Source organism: Carassius gibelio, chromosome B19 (assembly GCF_023724105.1).
Source record: "Carassius gibelio isolate Cgi1373 ecotype wild population from Czech Republic chromosome B19, carGib1.2-hapl.c, whole genome shotgun sequence".
NCBI classification, from domain to species: Eukaryota; Metazoa; Chordata; class Actinopteri; order Cypriniformes; family Cyprinidae; genus Carassius; species Carassius gibelio.
In genome coordinates, this window is record NC_068414.1 from 12895088 (window position 1) to 12912931 (window position 17844).

At 39.2% G+C, this 17844-nt stretch overlaps 1 protein-coding gene across 2 annotated transcripts; it reads left to right on the forward strand.

Annotated features, from left to right (window-relative positions):
- Positions 1-1757: 1757 nt before the first annotated feature.
- Positions 1758-16740, forward strand: ywhaz (tyrosine 3-monooxygenase/tryptophan 5-monooxygenase activation protein, zeta polypeptide). Of its 2 annotated transcripts, none has more exons than XM_052583974.1 (6): positions 1758-1924; positions 9907-10209; positions 11612-11735; positions 15254-15417; positions 15499-15594; positions 15752-16740. In XM_052583974.1, the coding sequence occupies exons 2-6, from the start codon at positions 9919-9921 to the stop codon at positions 15809-15811; spliced, it is 735 nt and encodes a 244-aa protein (XP_052439934.1). In that variant the 5' UTR covers positions 1758-1924; positions 9907-9918; the 3' UTR covers positions 15812-16740. The 2 variants fall into 2 exon arrangements, with proteins under 2 accessions (XP_052439934.1, XP_052439935.1); XM_052583975.1 differs by having other exon boundaries at positions 1832-1956.
- Positions 16741-17844: the final 1104 nt, after the last annotated feature.

A 17844-nucleotide genomic window follows, 5' to 3' on the forward strand; every position in this document is an offset into this window, starting at 1 on the left:
AACAGGAAGTTGTCCTGCAGGTTGAGACGAGTTGGGACGGCTGCTGACACACCCTCCCATAAAGCATTCTGATGGAGAGACTATTACAACAAATACAACATACTCCAGATCACTCACCGGAAACGATTACCCCAAAAAATATGAGAAAAGACCTGAAACTCTTAAAACTGAGTTTAGAATTAAAAATAGCTTTTTATAAGATTGAAATGAATATAAATTCACAAGATTACTGTGACATAATTTAAGGTGTGACAGGTCAAAATCACCATTTTAAAGGCGAGACTTAATTTAAACTAGGTTAAGTAGTCCTCAGGGTTTTTCCATCTTCTGCATATATATCATCACAAAGTTTTTCTGTTTCTTTGTTGGCTATGTGTAAGTGCATGTTGTAATGAATAGTCCCTGGATTGAGCTGATGTGTGTGAATGACTCACCGATGACAGTGATGGTGAATCGGCGCTGAGGAAGGTGTGACGGAGGGTGGGGTAAAAATCCCTCTTCGTGAGTCAAAATCTTACGTTTGAGAAAGTATAGCTTATTGGGCAACGACAATTATCTCTAGAGAGTCACATTATAACAATTACATCAAGATCAAGATCTTACAATGCTGGTGTGACTGTACACATAAATTGGGTTGAAACAACTTAACATGCCGTTCCAGTGAGAAAATGTGACCCTGTTCAAAAATAGCACGTGTTCTCTTTATGGACCTCGATGGGAGATAATTGAGATTCTGCTTTTATTAGTATCTGGTTCCTGTGCTCCAGTTTAGAGGCCGAGCTGCTCTCTGACACTGTGTGTTCAGACCATGCAGCTGAGCAGACTGTACTCCTTGCTCTTTCATTGTTTTTATGCATAATGCTTTTTTTTTTTTTTTTTTTTTTTTTGGATGACAACATCAATACAAAAAGTCTGACACACTTGATGTATCATGGTCCTCTGGGTCAACTATTGTGTTACATTATGACAAACCCCATTACAGGGAAACAGGATGTATAAGCAAGATAATTCAGCAACACATGTTGAAAGTAAAATAAATCTAAACGGAGCAATGCATCCGTTTCATTAGCACTTTATTAATTAAATTTAATATTTTCATTGTGATCTAATTAATGTGTCAAAGGCATACATTACATTAACCCTATGAAGCCTTATGACTGTATCATTTTTTGAAATGTGAATACACAAAGGCCTAAATTATCAGCATGATCAAAACTTTGCTGAAAATCATGTTGTAGGCAATCTACTACATGCCTTCTGATCGCTTAATAATTCATACATTATTAGCAAATAAAAGGCATTTTACTGGTTTACATAAAGTACTGGTTTACATAAAGTAAGAATATATTTTATATTATATACATTTTTTTCATCATTTGAGGAATGTTTACTTGTTCATCTCTCAATAGTCACTGCATTGCATTGCATAATATGTTTTCCCCCTTATAATAAACAAATACTAAAGAGCTTTGATCATAAAACCTCTTACTAAGACATTAATGAGAGCTATAGGATGACTGATATTAACTTAAGTAGCCTGTCTTATTGAGCTCATTAACCCTCTTCTCATTGATTTTATACAAGCTATCGATCTTTCTGGCATCTGCACCTCAGAATAAAAGTGACGTGTTTTATTTCTCCATATTCTCACTCTATTACTCGCTCTAGAGGTTTAATAGATAGATCTTTCTGTCCGTCAGGCTTTACAGGGTTAAAATCGTTCTCTTTGGGTTCCTCGGAATCGAACGCGCTGTCAATCAAGGACCCGGTTGCCTAGGCAGCGGCTGACGTCACGGCCCCTGCTCCGGCAGCGCGTGAGGGGGAGGGAAACCCCGTGGATCGCGGAGGACCGCTGCGCCGCGCGCCTCAGTCGCAGACAGAGTGGCAGCTGAGCCGTACAGAAGGACACCGCTCTCATTCACAGGTCAGCTCCGTTTCGTCTCATTCAACTCTTCGGTACGCTGTTACATACTCAAGAACCGTGTTTCTGTGTTTCGTGTCTAACTTAACCGTTTATGTCATTCGAAATTGTTCGAAATATTCCCCTGCCATAGCGATGCTTCAACGCTTTTGCTCGAGAAATGCCTCGATTCCGGGTTCAGCGCGGATAATACCAGAATGAAAAGTTTAACTAACGTTACTAAAACGAAGCTTGGGCTGTTATTTGATTTAATAAACGTTTTTTTACCGCGTTTTATCTCCTCGTAGAGCTTCAACTGTCGCTGCTTTCCAGACAACGGAAGGATGAGTCCTCCTCCTTCGCGCGCAGATAGCGCTTCGTCTGTCTTTAATCGTGAGGATTTAAGTGTGAAAATGTGATTTATCGCATTCAGGCTTGGTCTTGGAGGATATCTGGCAAGCTAGGTCATGTCGGGAACATTAGGCGAAGAGTAGGGCGTTTACCTCACTGCTTTACTGTGGAGTTCCTGTCAGTTGAAGGTAGCGACCGTGTGTGTGTGTGTGTGTGTGTCATTATTAATTTGCTTATGGAAATTAATAGGTGTTTTGGTCATTGTCAGCGCAATATAATATATTTTCATTGTCTAAAAGGCTTTTGTTGGATTAAATGGGCAAACGAGCTGTCCAGTTGATCGTGGTTTCGTATTGAGACAAAGCGGACGCTAGATAGGTAACGTCAGGTGAAGAGCGGAACGCGCGAGCGCAGGGCGGGAGACATCGCACGCACAGATTCCCGGATGGACCGCGATCGGACAGACATCAGACGGGAGGAGATCAGCTCTTTTTTGATAAATGGGGTGTCTTGTTTAAACATTGTTCGCTGCTTGCTGTTGGGCTGCTGTGTGGGCTGGGCGTGGTCGGCGTCTCGGCGAAGGCATGTCCGCATTTTTGGCCATTTTCACTCCTTTTCTGTCATATCACATATGAACACAAAAAAATGGCAGCTGTGGTTGCCAGAGTTTTACCGGAACAAATACGGTAGCAACATTTTATTATTTACGGATTTAACTTACATTTACATTTAACCCCTTTCTAGGCACCTCCTTTTTTGGCATGGAGACAGAAATGACATACCCAAAATAAAAAGGTTTCTGCTCATGATTCTTTCTGACTAGATACATATTCAACATATGTTCACAAAGCTGACACTTTAAAGTTTACTGTTCAGGAATCAGAATCACTCAGACTGTTATGATAATAGAGATATATAAGCTCAAACATAAAAACAAAAATAAATATATTAAAAACATATTTTTTAAATGTATTTAAAAATGTGTTGATGTAAGATATGAGTTTAGAAATAGAGTGTAGCTAAAGCCACAAGTCTTTCAAAACTTCATTAGAAATTTCATAATCTAATCTGTAAAACTGTGAATTTTATGAAATATTTTCTAAGGCCATGTCATGTGTGTTTTTTAGAGAAGGCAAATCAGATTGATTTATGGCCCTTGTCATCTCTGTAAGATCTCACATGTAAACACTGATGTGTGTTTTATATGTGTGTTTGGCTGTGAAAACTGCCCGTTTCTTGATTGTATTGTTCTCACCAAACGAGTCTTTCACACCTCCGCCAGGTACGACACATTATCCGCATTATTCTTTTATCATTATTCTTTTGTTTTTATTCCACCTTTATTAGCATTGATTGTGGTTTTTCAGGCTTTACAAAGCAACAAAGCAGCGATCTCACTTCAGTCTCTCTTTGCATTTAGCCCTTATTTATCAAAAGTCTTAATATAAAAATACAACAAAACATTTTCTTACGACATTGACGTGAATTATTGAGACAAAAATGCATTATGAAGAAGAAAAGCACCTGCTATTAGTAGCATTGGTGCTAATGTTAGCATCAAGCTACATCAGACAATTTATGAAATTATTAGTACACTTTTATAAAAAACTCACTTTAAACCCCGATCGAGTGTTTATAATAACTTCCTTTAGCGATCAGGGGTGGAATTTGGTCGTTTACTATTGTAAAAATATGCTATTTGTAGCCTTTTTCATCGCTGCACAAGTTAGCATTTCACATGTACATTTTTTTGTATATTTTATAAAATGCCCCAGATCTCAAGAAAATCTCATACCAAGCTTTTCTATCGTAATCGCGGGTTTATTATTCGGATATTTCGTGTATACAGAGGTGTTTCAGTGTTGTTGTGAGCAGATATGAACCAGGAACTGTTCACGAACCATGTGACACGATCTGACGCTGTCTGGTTTTGGGACTGTCAGATTGACAACCCAAACGTCCAATCAGAGTCTTTCTGGGTCACATCTCGAGCACACGGAAGCAAACAAACAGAGACGGCTCTGGCAGAGGCTATTTATCATCAGATTGCGTAAATCAGTGAAAAATGAATAGAAATGACGATTCTGTCTGAAGAAATATGAAGTAAACATCAGTAAATATATCCATATATCTCCGCAGATATGCATCTTTGGTCTATAAATCCTTATTGACGCTGTTCAGTGAGTCTATGTGAACACAAATAAACCGTTGCAGACTTGACTGAATATGTGTGAGTGGTGAATTTCTATTCAAAATGGGGCATAATACGGATTTATTATTTTGCACTCCTGACATAAATCACTAAATATCTGTCACTGCAACAATGTTTTATCAAAATATTGGTCAAATATCGAAGCTAGAGTCTTAAAACTTTCAATTGATGCACAGTTTGTCCAGATCAAGTAAGAGAGTGATGTTTAATGTGCTGTGAAAGTGAAACAATAATAAACTGGGGCCGTCAGCGATGTTTGCACGTAAAGGGGTTAAAAACCGTATTTTATTAACTGATATAGTGTTGAAGTTCTGACATCTGTGTAGGACCTCTGTAATGCACTGATGACCAACAAAAAGCAGGTGTTGATGAGAGAGTCACATGATTGACCAAAGCTCATCAAAAGCAGTTTTCTTTTCCACAAGCTGAGAAGGAAAATAATAATCTTCATAGAAGGTGCATGGTGTCATTCACACAAACACTAAACACCATCATCGTGTAACTTGCATGAAACTGAAATAATGCAATAAACATTAACAACATTAGATAACATAACAACCTTAATGTGACTGATTTGAAAAAAACTAAGAAGTTCTTTCAACGTAAAAAACAAAACATCAAATGTGAAACACATTAGCATATATGCCAACATCATATTTGCTATAATTAAAATGTAGTACCAGCTAATCAATGGTCTGGTATTTAAATTTGGTTGCGTGTGAACTTACAAATTATATATTTACATTTAACATATTTAACATTGTTTTGTGGTTTAACAGTTTAAATGGTATGATTTAAGCCGTGTTTCCACCACAGGAACTTTACCCAGGAACTAGGGACTTTGGCGTGGTACTCAGTGTGTTTCCACCGCAGGAACCAGGAACTAAATAAAGTTCGGGGGGAAAAAAATGCCCCTCAGAAAGTCCCTGCTGGCGAGGTGGTACTTTTTCAAAGTTCCAGAACTTTCGGGGGCGGGGCTTGGGCGCTAAAAATCCTGATTGGTTGAGTTCCCGCAGCATGATTTCAACCACCATTCTGATAATTTTCAAAATATTACTGTTATTGTGTCATGAAATGTAATTTTAAAAAGTATTTTAGGCGAGAACATAGTTGTTTAAAACTCAAATCTGTGGTTTGTTTATGAAGGCTTATTTAAAAATGTGTTTTGCCGATCTCGGAGACGGTGAGCTCCACGCAATCAGCGAGAGCGCAGTAATCATGTATCCACCAAGAGCAGTCTCACCTCGGATAGACCTTCTGATGTGTGCTGCTGACTCTGATGTCTCTTTAGTGGTTAAACATAACATAATTTGTTTGGGGTAAATCTAACAAGTTATCTTTGGTCTTAATTAAATTGATCTATATGTTAAAATGAAAATAAAAAGAAGCAATTGATATAATATTTCTAGGGGTGCTCCGATCACGATCGGCCGATCGTTATGCACATCTCGTCAGGAAAGCCGGTTCTCTAATCAGCGGTTAATTTCATCAGGTGTGTGATTTCACATAGAGCAGCTGTTACTACACAGAGCCATTGTTAATAGAGAAGATGCGCAAATCCACTTCATTTTCAGCGTTTTTTGGCGCATCTTCTCAGTCAACAACGGCTCTGTGTAGTAACAGCTGCTCTATGTGAAATCACGCACCTGATGAAATTAACGGCTGATTAGAGAACCGTAATGTAATTGTAATGGCTGTATAAATACATATTTCCCTGAACTAAGTACATTTCTGCTGCTATTATGCTTAAATGAAAAATGAAAGGAGGTAGTGGTATTTGATATCCCATTAAATTTTTTGTAAATATACAGAGAGGAAAATTGCAGTAGCCAATTCGAGCTGACTGATGTTATCAAGTACGGTGCTGTTTGCGTATTGCGTATTGAGAAACGTGTGCAGACTTACGTCACCAGTCTATTTGCCTAATCTTCCCAGTACTTTACACCGCGGTGGAAGCGCAGAAAGCAACAGGTCTGGGTGGAAAACATTTCCTGGGGAAAAAAGTTCCTGGTACAATTGTTCCAGGTAATTTTGGTGGAAACGTGGGATTTTATTTTATTTAGTAATTTAGTAATCCTAGTAGTTAAATGGCTACTTGGTCTGTTTTTGCTTTGAGAATTAGTTTCCAAATCAAATTCAAGCACTACATCTGTAAAAGCCTGGTCACACGAAGAATGATCACTATTCACCTTTAATAATCAATCTAACTCTACGAGAATAGTGAAGTCCACACCACAACTACAACAGTAATGACACAGAGAAACAATATAGTTGATATTAGAGCTGTGTATTAGCAAGAATATGGCGATAAGATATATCTTGATACAGGGGTTGCGATATGATAAGTTACGGTTAGTGGTCGACCGATATATCGCCCGATATCTGGCATTTTCAAATATCACTATCGGCCAATAAGTTTTTCTTCTTGGCCATTGTGTTCGAGGCAGGACTTTTATTTTGACGGCACTGAGATCGGCAGTGCCTGAGCTCACAGTGCCCATATTCTTTCTCTTGTTTACTGTCAAAAGTTCTGTTAATATCTGTTTTATGTAGATTTCTACACCTTTAACATTTACCATTAGGCTACAAACAAATAATATATAATTTCTGGGGTGAGCCTATTTGCTATGGTAACCTAGCAACTTGTGTGTGTGCGCATGCGTGCTGTGCGTGAGGAAGAGTGACGCCCCAGTCAGACCAGTTGCTTCATTGCAGTTTGGTACAGCAGAAATACATTCATTTTCAATGGAACGCTGCATTCAATGGAACAGCCCGTGCTGTTTGAAGACTGTGAGCGTGCGGCCGGGGCGCTCTCTCTCTCTCTCTCTCGAGCGCTCTCTCTGCCGTCAAAACTTTCACTCTATGATCCACGAAATCACATTCGTCAAGGGCCGGGGAGCAGCTGGCCCATACAGTTAATGAATAACGGATAAACTACGACAACCTACATCACACATTCTGCGATGTGACTATCGTGGATTCGTACATCGAGATATCGATGCTTAAACGACACATCGTGCAGGACTAATCTCAAGTAGTGCTGCACGATGTGTCGTCTCTTGCTGAAGTAGCTCATTCTCTCAACTCCGTAGCCCAACCGGATGATACACTGCACTCAACTTTTTTAATGCACAGAAACATTTTTGCGATATTCTAAACTGTTTTTGTACGCATTAATAATGTTGTATTTAATTCCAAAGGAAAGGATTCACCAGTATAAGTGTTTTTTTTATTTATTACTTTTTTTTTGTGGTTGAGGGAACACGTGGGGAAAAGTCCCCTGTTAAAAACTGTATCACTGAAAGAAATCTCGGCTCGCAAACATTTACGCCGTTGACAAACGAACGCAGCGTGGCGTTTTTAATACAAGTAGAATCTCAGCCTCAGACATCACGCCCAATGACCATTGGCTGAACTGATGTCTGATTCATACAGCACAAAAAATTGGAAACACTTCGGGAGTTTCAAAGTCGTCATCGGATTGTTTGAATTCTACAGTATTTCCGGGAGACGTGTGTGTTGCCTTCTTTAATGTTCCACCTGGAAACAAAGATAACCCCTCACGAAAGAAGAAAGCCTTCGTGTTTACTACCGTTACGAGAGGATTTATCAGAATAAACTAAATTATGGATTTTCAAACGTATGTGAAAGTTTGCAGCATAGAATTTTTAAAAATATGTCCGAGAGTTTTATACACCGGTCTGTTATTGTGGCGACATTTCCACACCCCAAAACGTGATGCTGAACCGAACAAGCTGTGATTGGTGGTTTTTCATGTCGGTCAAACAGCCTCATGGGCGGGCGTTGGCCAAAGAAAGCTGTGAAGGAAAACTGCTATCTATTGGTCGGGATATAAACTCAAAAATGGGTGGAGCTAAAGAATCACGAGCGCCAGTAGGCTTTTGCGTTGAAGAGCGTTTGGAAGCTGTAACATTACCGTGAAGAAAAAACATTCAAAACAAACCATGGCTAACAGTCAGATTCAGCGTATATTTATGATCCAGAATCAGATCCAGAGGCTGAAATTTAACAAGAGCAGCATCAGCAACGAAGTCTCTATGTGGTATGTACTGAAACTGTATATATTTGCTTAGCGTTTTTGGAAAATGACTAAGTTCCACTTTATGTCGTCTTATTTATTTATTTTTAAGCTGTACATGTGGAAAGTGCAGTTTGATGACAGCATCGCATGTTGTTTACTTGATGTGCTTACGCGCCGATAGCTAAGTTAACAACACAGAGATATTTGAAGCAGTTTTACTCACCGCCTGTGGTTCCAACACACGATTGTGACCCTTTTTCGTTGGGACTGCATTATCCTTAAATAAACGATGTGCAAATCCGTCGTCAAACTGGGCCTTGTTTGTAAAACAAGCATCTTCGAAATGCAGGGAACAAACAAAAACATTGATGCTCTGTAAAAATAAACTCCATCCACTGGTCCCTTAATGCTGTTTTTCTTTGGTAATCTGTGCAGGGTTGTCTTGCCCTGGCAACCAAAAACACACTTCTTTTGTGACATTTCGCGACGCTCTCGCTCTGATCAGTGAATGCTCTCAGTGCTCTGCTATACGGGAGCGCGTGCTCTTCCGGCAGAAGTGCCTTAGGTCCCATATAAGGAAATTCTGCTCCATCTAACGTCACACAGAGCCATACTTGAAAAAAACTTTCCGAAACTTGTGACAAACCGGAACAAAAATACTCCTTCAAACATACAACTTAATTTTTGAAACTTTGTCCATGTTTAGCATGGGAATCCAACTCTTCAACAGTGTAAAAAACTCAGTATGCATGAAATAGCATTTCACCCCCCCTTTAACAGCACGTCAAAACATCACACTCTTAGTCTCTTATATGATCTGGACAAACTGTGCATCAGTAGAAAGATTAAAGACTGGTTTCGATATTTAACCACTGTTTTGATAAAACATAGTTGCAATGACAGTAATTTATGCCAGGAGTGCAAAATAATAAATCCGTATGTATCATTTTGGAATAGGAAGTCACGTTTGCAGAGGTTTACTCTTCTGTGCTTGCGCTGTGACTCACAGAAACCCTGTGTCTATCATATTTTGTCTCATAACAAGCCCCATCTTATCCTATCATGAACTCCCCTTCTTATCGTAGTTGAGTTCTGACCACAGTGAACACATAGAAACCACTGTAATATCCAAATGATAAACACACGATTACAATAGTATATGGTTAGATTTTCTTGAGATTTCAGATATTTTAATAACAATAAAGAATGTGTACATCTAAAGTGCAAATTTGTGCAGCGATATAAAAGGCTATTAACCAGTTGTTTTAGCTATATTGCCCTTTATAAATAAAGGATTTTGGTCGCTCCAATTAGCAAAGCGTTCAGCACACCACAGATTATACATTTGCATATTATTTAATCTTTCTGAGATGATGTAACTGAAATTTTGTCTCTCTGTAGAACCTAGCAGCCATGGACAAGAGCCAACAAGTGCAGAGGGCCAAACTGGCGGAGCAGGCCGAGCGCTACGATGACATGGCCGACTCCATGAAGAAAGTGACTGAGCTGGGAGAGGAGCTGAGCGACGAGGAGAGAAACCTGCTCTCTGTGGCCTACAAGAATGTTGTGGGCGCTCGCCGGTCCGCCTGGAGAGTGGTGTCCAGCATCGAGCAGAAGACCGAGGGCAGTGACAAACAGCAGATGGCCAAAGAGTACCGTGAGAAGATCGAGTCCGAGCTGAAGGCCATCTGCAAAGACGTTCTGGTGAGCTTCGAAAGGGACAGAACCGCTGATAGGGATCATAGCCATGGCAGAGCTTGAGGTTTTAAATGGGATATGGTCAATCATGTCCTGTCGGCAAGGTGTTTATTTTTGTTTTTACCCAGAGCTAGGCCTAGTACCTCAGCACTCGATTCTCAATCATGGTGAGGATCAACAAATTTTAAATCAGTAAAAATATGAACGCCACATGCATTCTGGGAACTTATGCAGTATTGTTCAGTGAACATTTTTGTTTAGATGACTCAATTTGGAAAGTTGAGAGAACATTTGGATAAGTGAAGTGACATTCAGCCAAGTAAGGTGACCCATACACAGAATTCGTGCTCTGCATTTACCCCATCCAAAGTGCACACACACTTTTTTTTTTACACATTAGTTAGTAGACCTTTTGGAAAGTTGGATTTTTTTTTTTACAGTGAGGTTGTCCCGCCCTTGTGCTGGTGAACATGTCATCAGAGAAAAGATGGCTCTTGTAAGATATTGTGGCAGGACTTCAGTCAGTCAGTAGCTAGAGGTCATTGGTGTGTATCTAGAGTCCTTTGTTTGAGCGGTCAGCACATCGACTCTTCCTCTGGAGAGGTTTTGAATACTTCCAGGAAACTGGAGGTGAGACTTACTGTGTGCAGCTGGATAAGGCCATTGTGTCTCCTTGTACTGGGCTGTTTCAGTTGGATCGCTGCCTGAGACGTCTTAATAAACGGTGGCACGTGGAATGTTATTCTTTGTGTTGATGACATTCCTCACATTTTCCAGATGTTATTTAGACTGAATCCAGAAGAATGTGATGTTTAATCTGGCATTAGGAGGGTAATGGGTTGAAGTTTGCTTTTCTGCAAAGAAAGAACCAGCTGCATGTTACATCCTCTCAAATACTTCTGACATGAACAACATGTAAAGCCCATAAGATGATGCAATAAAGCACCATGTTAAAGTCATTGAGATTTGAGCTGCATTCACCACCGGTAGTCCTGATGTTTCTCACAAAATTAAATTGACGAGAGAGAAATGACCATTCACATCAAAATGATGTGAAACAGAGTGAATTGCAAAATGAAAAGCTATTCACATCAAGTGTTGAATGTATGTCCAACAATATTTAAAAACAAGGATGAAAGACAAGGGAGTAAAGCTTTACTTAAATGTTGGTTATGAATCAATTTATAAAGAAAATAGGCCAGTCACTCGTTCAGAAAGTGTAGAACAAACCTTGATTGACCAGTGTTTGCCGTAAAGTTATCTGAGCTGCAAAGAGGTTTGATGTGTTTCCATTAAAAATGGAAATCTTTATAAAAAAGTAATGGGAATTTTCTTTTACAGCAGTGTGTGAGATACATTACTATTTTGGACAGTGTGTGTTTTACATTCATGTGTCTCTCTTCCGCAGCATCTCCTGGACAAGTTTCTGATCCGCAGCACTTCTCCAGCAGAGAGCCAGGTGTTCTACCTGAAGATGAAGGGAGACTATTACCGCTACCTGGCTGAGGTGGCCACAGGAGACGAGAAAACCGGTGAGCTTCTCCTAAAGAGACCCATCTGAGTGTTGGGTGTTCGGCGTGATGCCTCCGCTGCAGCACACACATGCAGATCCTTTGGGGCTTTGATCGCTCCCAGTGGAACAGGTCTTTACTTGTGCTTCCACACCCTTAAGAGCTGATTACTGAGGGAATGCTGCACAGATTCTCTTTTAAAACAGAAATGGTTTATGGTTCAGAATGGAAGCCACACCTGCAGTTATACATCGCTAGACTCCTGTTAAATCAGTTTTCTTTCCCCCAAAGTTTGTTTGTTTTTCCTAAAAAAAAAAAAAAAAGTTCTCTCTCCTCATTTTTTTAATGGTTACAAAAATTGATAACTGAAAAGTTAGTCTAATTAATTAGTCAATCGTGAGACGTATACAGACAATTTTAACAATAGGTTCAACAAAAAATACATTTTTAGGATTCTTTAAATCTATTCACCAAATTCTGTGTTGATTCTATTTTAATGGGTTAATTAATAATTCTTATAATAATATTATTTATTTATTTTGAAATAAAAAATAATTTAGTCTGTCTTCATTTTTGGATTTATGGTTCAATACAAAATATTTTATTGGTGGTGATCAAATGTTGGCATAAAACATTACAATTTAATAAATATTAAAAAATTTAAATAATATTATTTCTCAAAAGGACTTCTGTAAAACAGTCTTACATTTCCAAGCATAAACAATGCAGCATAAAATACATAGCACACAGAGTTGTGTAAAATACTCTTCAGTGTGAAATGAAATGCATATAATTAACTTTGTGAATTTTATTGAATTTTTTAACAGTTTATGTGTCAGAATTTGGTCTGCAGCATCATGTTAATGCTTATTTTAAAAAGCATGATGGTGATGCTTGAAAGGCTGGACAGATCAACAGCCCGCTAGGTTTTGGAGCAGAACAATAATGCCCACATGAATAATCTTACATAACTGCAAATCTAGCTCTTGTGGTGATATTAATGTTGTTTTACTCATTTGTTTGTCCTTGAACTAGTATGCTGGCCCTGCTCCAAATGCTCTTGCTGCCTACCTAGAAGCATCTCACGCACGCCAACACAAACTCTGATCCAAACCGTATGCACCGCGGCAGAATGATGCTGCACACCACCTCATTTTAGCCAACATATGACCACATCTTATGGACAAGACCGTCTCAGAGTGCATTGCCATAAGCATCAGGGGAAATCTCCTTCATAAATACTTTATCAAGTCCTTCAAAGAATCGATTGAAGATAGCTCCATCTTATTAAAAATGCTCTTTATCTTTGTTATTAAAATAGCAGGAAGCATTGCTACGGTTTGGAAAAGAGCAAGAGCAAGAGTTTCCTAAAAGCACTACCTGATTGTGTTTGACACTTCTTAGCTCGAGGTCCATCAATTAACCCTCTTAATAGAGTTAGAAACCTCGTGAAGTAGCCACAGACTCATTTTCATTAATTATATATCTGGAGATGAGGGATGTAGGTTTAGATCTGAAGGTCTTGTCCTAGTTCATGAAGCTCCTGAGACACAGGCAGCTTGCAGATTAATTTAAGCACGTCCAGTGTTACGGTTTCATGCCCGCATGTAATATCCTCACCACAGCTCATATCTCTGCTTTATTACAAAGAATGTTCAACAAATCACACGTTAAATAACTTTGCAGAAAAGATGCATGAACTACAACTACATCTTGTACAGAATTGACTTATAAATATTTTATGTTTAGAAATAATATGAGGAAAATGCTTTAAAATATTCTCAAAAGTCAAGGTAATTCAAGTTCAGAATGACTGAAGGTATAACACCAGTAGACTGTTATTAACTGTACATATTCAGTAAAAACAATGAACCGGTCAGACATACAGTAGTAGTATTTACATGTTTTTTTTATTCGCTTTTCTATCTAAACATGGACGTGTTTGTCTCTTGCAGCTTCTCATGCATGAAACCGTATTTTAAAAACACGGCGCTCAAGTTCAAAGAAGTTCACTCCCATCTTCTTGCATTTTTTCCAATTCCACGACCCACGTCGCATCTTTGTCAACACAAAAGCACATTCTGTGTGATACGAGCGTGTCACAGTAACATTCGCATTGGCGTATTGTCAAAGTGTCATTCTAAAAATTTTAAATCACGATTCCTTGATTTGAATCATAATAATAAGTGGCTAAACATTACATTTGAATAAATCAATAAAATCAGGAACATTGCCCAGCTCTGGTTGTGTTTGAGTGCTTCCAATGAGCACAATGCAAATGTTGTGGTTTTATTTCCCACCATCCAGTCTTTGTCTCATCACAAGCGGACCTCTCCGCTGCAGATGGAGTGTTTTTAGAGGAAGTTACTGCTCCACCTCACTTGGTTTCATTAATGAGGCTAATGAGTGATTTCCCTCCACATGTGGCCGTAGTCCGTCTGTGGAAATAATAGCTCACTCCTTCTGATAGATGCATGAGGTTATCAGGGCTGCTGCTTCTCCCTGCAGGGATGGATGAATATTTAAGAGCCTGGTGTGTTTCTATGGCAGCTGAAGAGCGAATGATGGGACTGAAGCTGGCATCTGTGGAAAGGACAGGACGGAGGGTTTGTTTGTGTAGTCTGATTCTAGATGAGCTGCAGGTTTCGTTGCTTCTGTCTGAAGGGGATCGAACACCACTCGTCTGTTTGAGCAGAAGCAGTCGCTGACCTACTCCTGTACTAGTTGGTGCGTGTTGTCCAGCTGGGTTTGGGCTGTAATATATGCAGTGGCCCTGAAGCTCTTCAGATGAACAATCACTGCTCATCAGGCGCAGTGCTCTCGTCAAACGCTCTTTACAGAGCTGCTGTCTTTTTCAAATATTTATGCGTTTCTCTCTGAGCACGGATCAATGCGGGCAACCTCAAGCTCTTGATGCACCATGATATTACGCATTACTAACAGCTCTCCAAAGAACAAAGAAAATAATATCTCATTTCAGCCATGTGGAGAAGAAAATACATAAAATGCATGTTTTGAAATGGCTTTGAAGATTGATTTATTTTCATTTTTTGCTTCAAGTGCATTTTCATTCAAGTGTTGAATGTCGGATTTAGAAGCGTAAAAATCCAGTTCAAGTAAAAGCATATTTTCCAGAGGCAGTTTTCTCAAAATAATCATGAGGAGCAACATTTCTTCGTTTATGTAACACGCCTCACAAAACTTGAGTGACTCAAACTAAATGGTGAATTAGTCATACACAAGGCAGGAGGGGCGCGAAGGCTTTAGGACACTTAACTGGCCATATCGAAGCACATTAAGATCAGATTCCTTCAGTTTAATATTTTATGGGTTGCAAAGATTCAATAAACTATTGTAAATGTTTAATGAGCTCAACTGTTTGAAAGATTGGGGTCTGAAACAACAACAACAACAAAAAAAACTGCTTGCTGACCCCAAGCTTTTTAACAGCAGTGTATATTGTCCGTCTGAATCTGTGCTGTTCTGTGGCAAAGTATGGAATGATCATTGCATAAATAATGTGGTGTGTTTGTACACAGATATTATCCAGAAGTCTCAGGAAGGGTACCAGGCCGCCTTTGACATCAGCAAAGATAACATGCAGCCCACTCATCCCATCCGTCTGGGCCTGGCCCTCAACTTCTCCGTCTTCTACTACGAGATCCAGAACTCTCCAGAGCTGGCCTGTGAACTAGCCAAGAAGGTAAGAACGGGTGCTCAAAGCTCAAACACACAGAATTAAGCTTGGTATTATTTATTTATCCGTGTATTTGTTCCTTTGTAGGCTTTTGATGATGCCATTGCAGAGCTGGACCAGTTAACCGAAGACTCGTATAAAGACAGCACACTCATCATGCAGCTACTCCGAGACAATCTGACAGTGAGTCCTTTTACTAGCGCTTTAGGCCACAGTCATTGGAAAGCCCTTTAGTGCAAGCTTATTTGATTCACTTACAAAATAGGAGGTATTCAGATGTTAAGATCCTTAAACATGTTTGGAGACGTTCACACGTGACGTGTGCTTGTGTTTCATTCAGCTGTGGACCTCTGACAATCAGGCCGACGGCGAGGACACAGAGGAGGGCCGGGAAAACTAAAGCCAACTCCACAAAGAACCGTTTCAGTCAGCACGGCGAGAGACAACGCTGACGCTTTTACAGTTCCAGCTTCATTCTCACCAGCCCGTCATGTGTGTGTGTGTGTGTGTTTGGATATGAGAGTGTGGGGGAGAGACTGTGTTTGTGTGCGTGTGTTTGTTTGGGGGCAGCAGTTGTTTGTCTCCAATATGTGTTAATTGTGGATTGGAGAATGCAGTGTGGTTTGTTGGCTTGATGTGTGCTCATGGGATGCCAGTCACCATCAAGCCTCCATCTACTCTGCTGTAGGTGCATATATGTGTGTGTGTGTTTGTGTGAGAGAGTATGAACCCTTTTCTGAGTCTGCTAGGGGAGCATTTAGTGATGGGTTTCTTGTGGATTAGACTGAATTCTTCTTCATTTTCCTAAAGAATCATGGGAAATAAACCAAAAGTCAGTATGAAAGAATACTTGTGACCGATTGGGCTTGTGCAAAGACATTCTACTTCAGTTGTCAAGTGTTTGATTACTCATTGGTGAATATCGCGTACAATCTCTCTTCGTCTACCACAGACCTAAGATCAAAAAGACTTGACACATGGCTTATACTGTAACTTTGATATAAAAGTCTTGTTACCGGAGCAGTAAGTAATGCTTTTCATGTGCTTCTCTGATTAATACTGTTTTCTATTAGGAGTTTTGGTTTAGTTTTATTTGTACTCCTGCTAACTCGATCTGTTTTTAGCTGTTTTGTTGACTCTTTTGATACTTGCCTAAGCTGCATGTGGCTGTAGTTAATCAGGGTGACTGGAGTTGGCTGGTTGGGCTGCCTAGCAACTGTCTTAGAACTTTCATACGGAACACTCAGCATTATTGTTATTTGTTGTGGAGGGGGGGGGCGGAGGGATCTGGATCTCATGTTAGTGGAATTAAAACAGATAAAACACAAACCACATGATCTCCGGCTCTTTTTGCCTTGCGTTCAGTCTCTGGTGTTTTCAGACCTGGCTGTTGAGCCCCTTCAACACTATTCTTCTTGTGTTCTTTTTATTTATATATATATATATATATATATATATATATATATATATAAACTAGTGTACTGTGTCACAGCACTTGCATATCATTTCTCTTTTGTTGGTTTTGATTGCTTCTTTTGTCTTCATTTGTAATTCACTTTGGATAAAGGTGTCTGCTAAATGTAAAAAAAAAAAAGAAAAAATGAAGCTTGGAACAACATGAGGATCAGTTCAGATTCTCAATCTGGGACAGCGCTTTAATGCTGCTATTGCTTCGAGCATGTTGCTGGTCAAGTGGTTGTCTTAGACCTGTTTTACAGGCAGAGCAGGAACCGGGTCGTATCAGCAGATTGACTGGAGCGAGGAGAGAAGGACAGGTGACTGAGACAGATGGTCTGATGACAGCGGTGTGCTCCAGGCATCAACCAGCTCTGTGACTCAGTCTTCATGTCATGGTGTCTCTACAGTACTGAGCACACACTGATGAGCTTACATGCCATCCTGCTTATGGAAAACCTTTAATGTTAACTCAGCATTATAATCAACATTAACTAAAACATATTACCCCAAAAAATAAAATATATATATATCTAGTTGCCAGAGTTTTATGTTGAAGACAAAAATAAATCTATATAAACTAGTGACTTGATAAAAAGACAAAAAAATGTTTTTATTGAAAACAAAATCTATAAAAGTCCTTCAATGACACTAAAACAACAGACCTGGACCGTTTTAAAATTGTGAACTGTGAGTCCATGAGAACTTTAAATTTCAAACGTCATGAAAATAGTCAATTTCAGTGTCTAGAAATTGCTTTTTAAAACTGAAATAGCTTTTAAAAAAAATATTGGTCCAGTAAGTGTATAGTAATAAAATGGTCAAAATGTGTAGGATAATAATGAAACCTGAGAATATCAGGGGTGTTTTAAATTTCAGTTGCTTAAGGACTTAAGAGGATTTTGAAAATCATTAACCTTAGTTAATGTATTAACTAACATGAACAAACCATTTATTACAGTATTCATTCACCTTTGT

Excerpts from the sequence above, each read along its gene's own strand:
- ywhaz (XM_052583974.1), top strand. The coding sequence starts at position 9,919 with ATGGACAAGAGCCAACAAGTGCAGAGGGCCAAACTGGCGGAGCAGGCC. Across the intron at positions 11,736-15,253 it reads CACAGGAGACGAGAAAACCG|ATATTATCCAGAAGTCTCAG; the intron begins GTGAGCTTCTCC and ends GTTTGTACACAG. Across the intron at positions 15,595-15,751 it reads TACTCCGAGACAATCTGACA|CTGTGGACCTCTGACAATCA; the intron begins GTGAGTCCTTTT and ends TGTTTCATTCAG.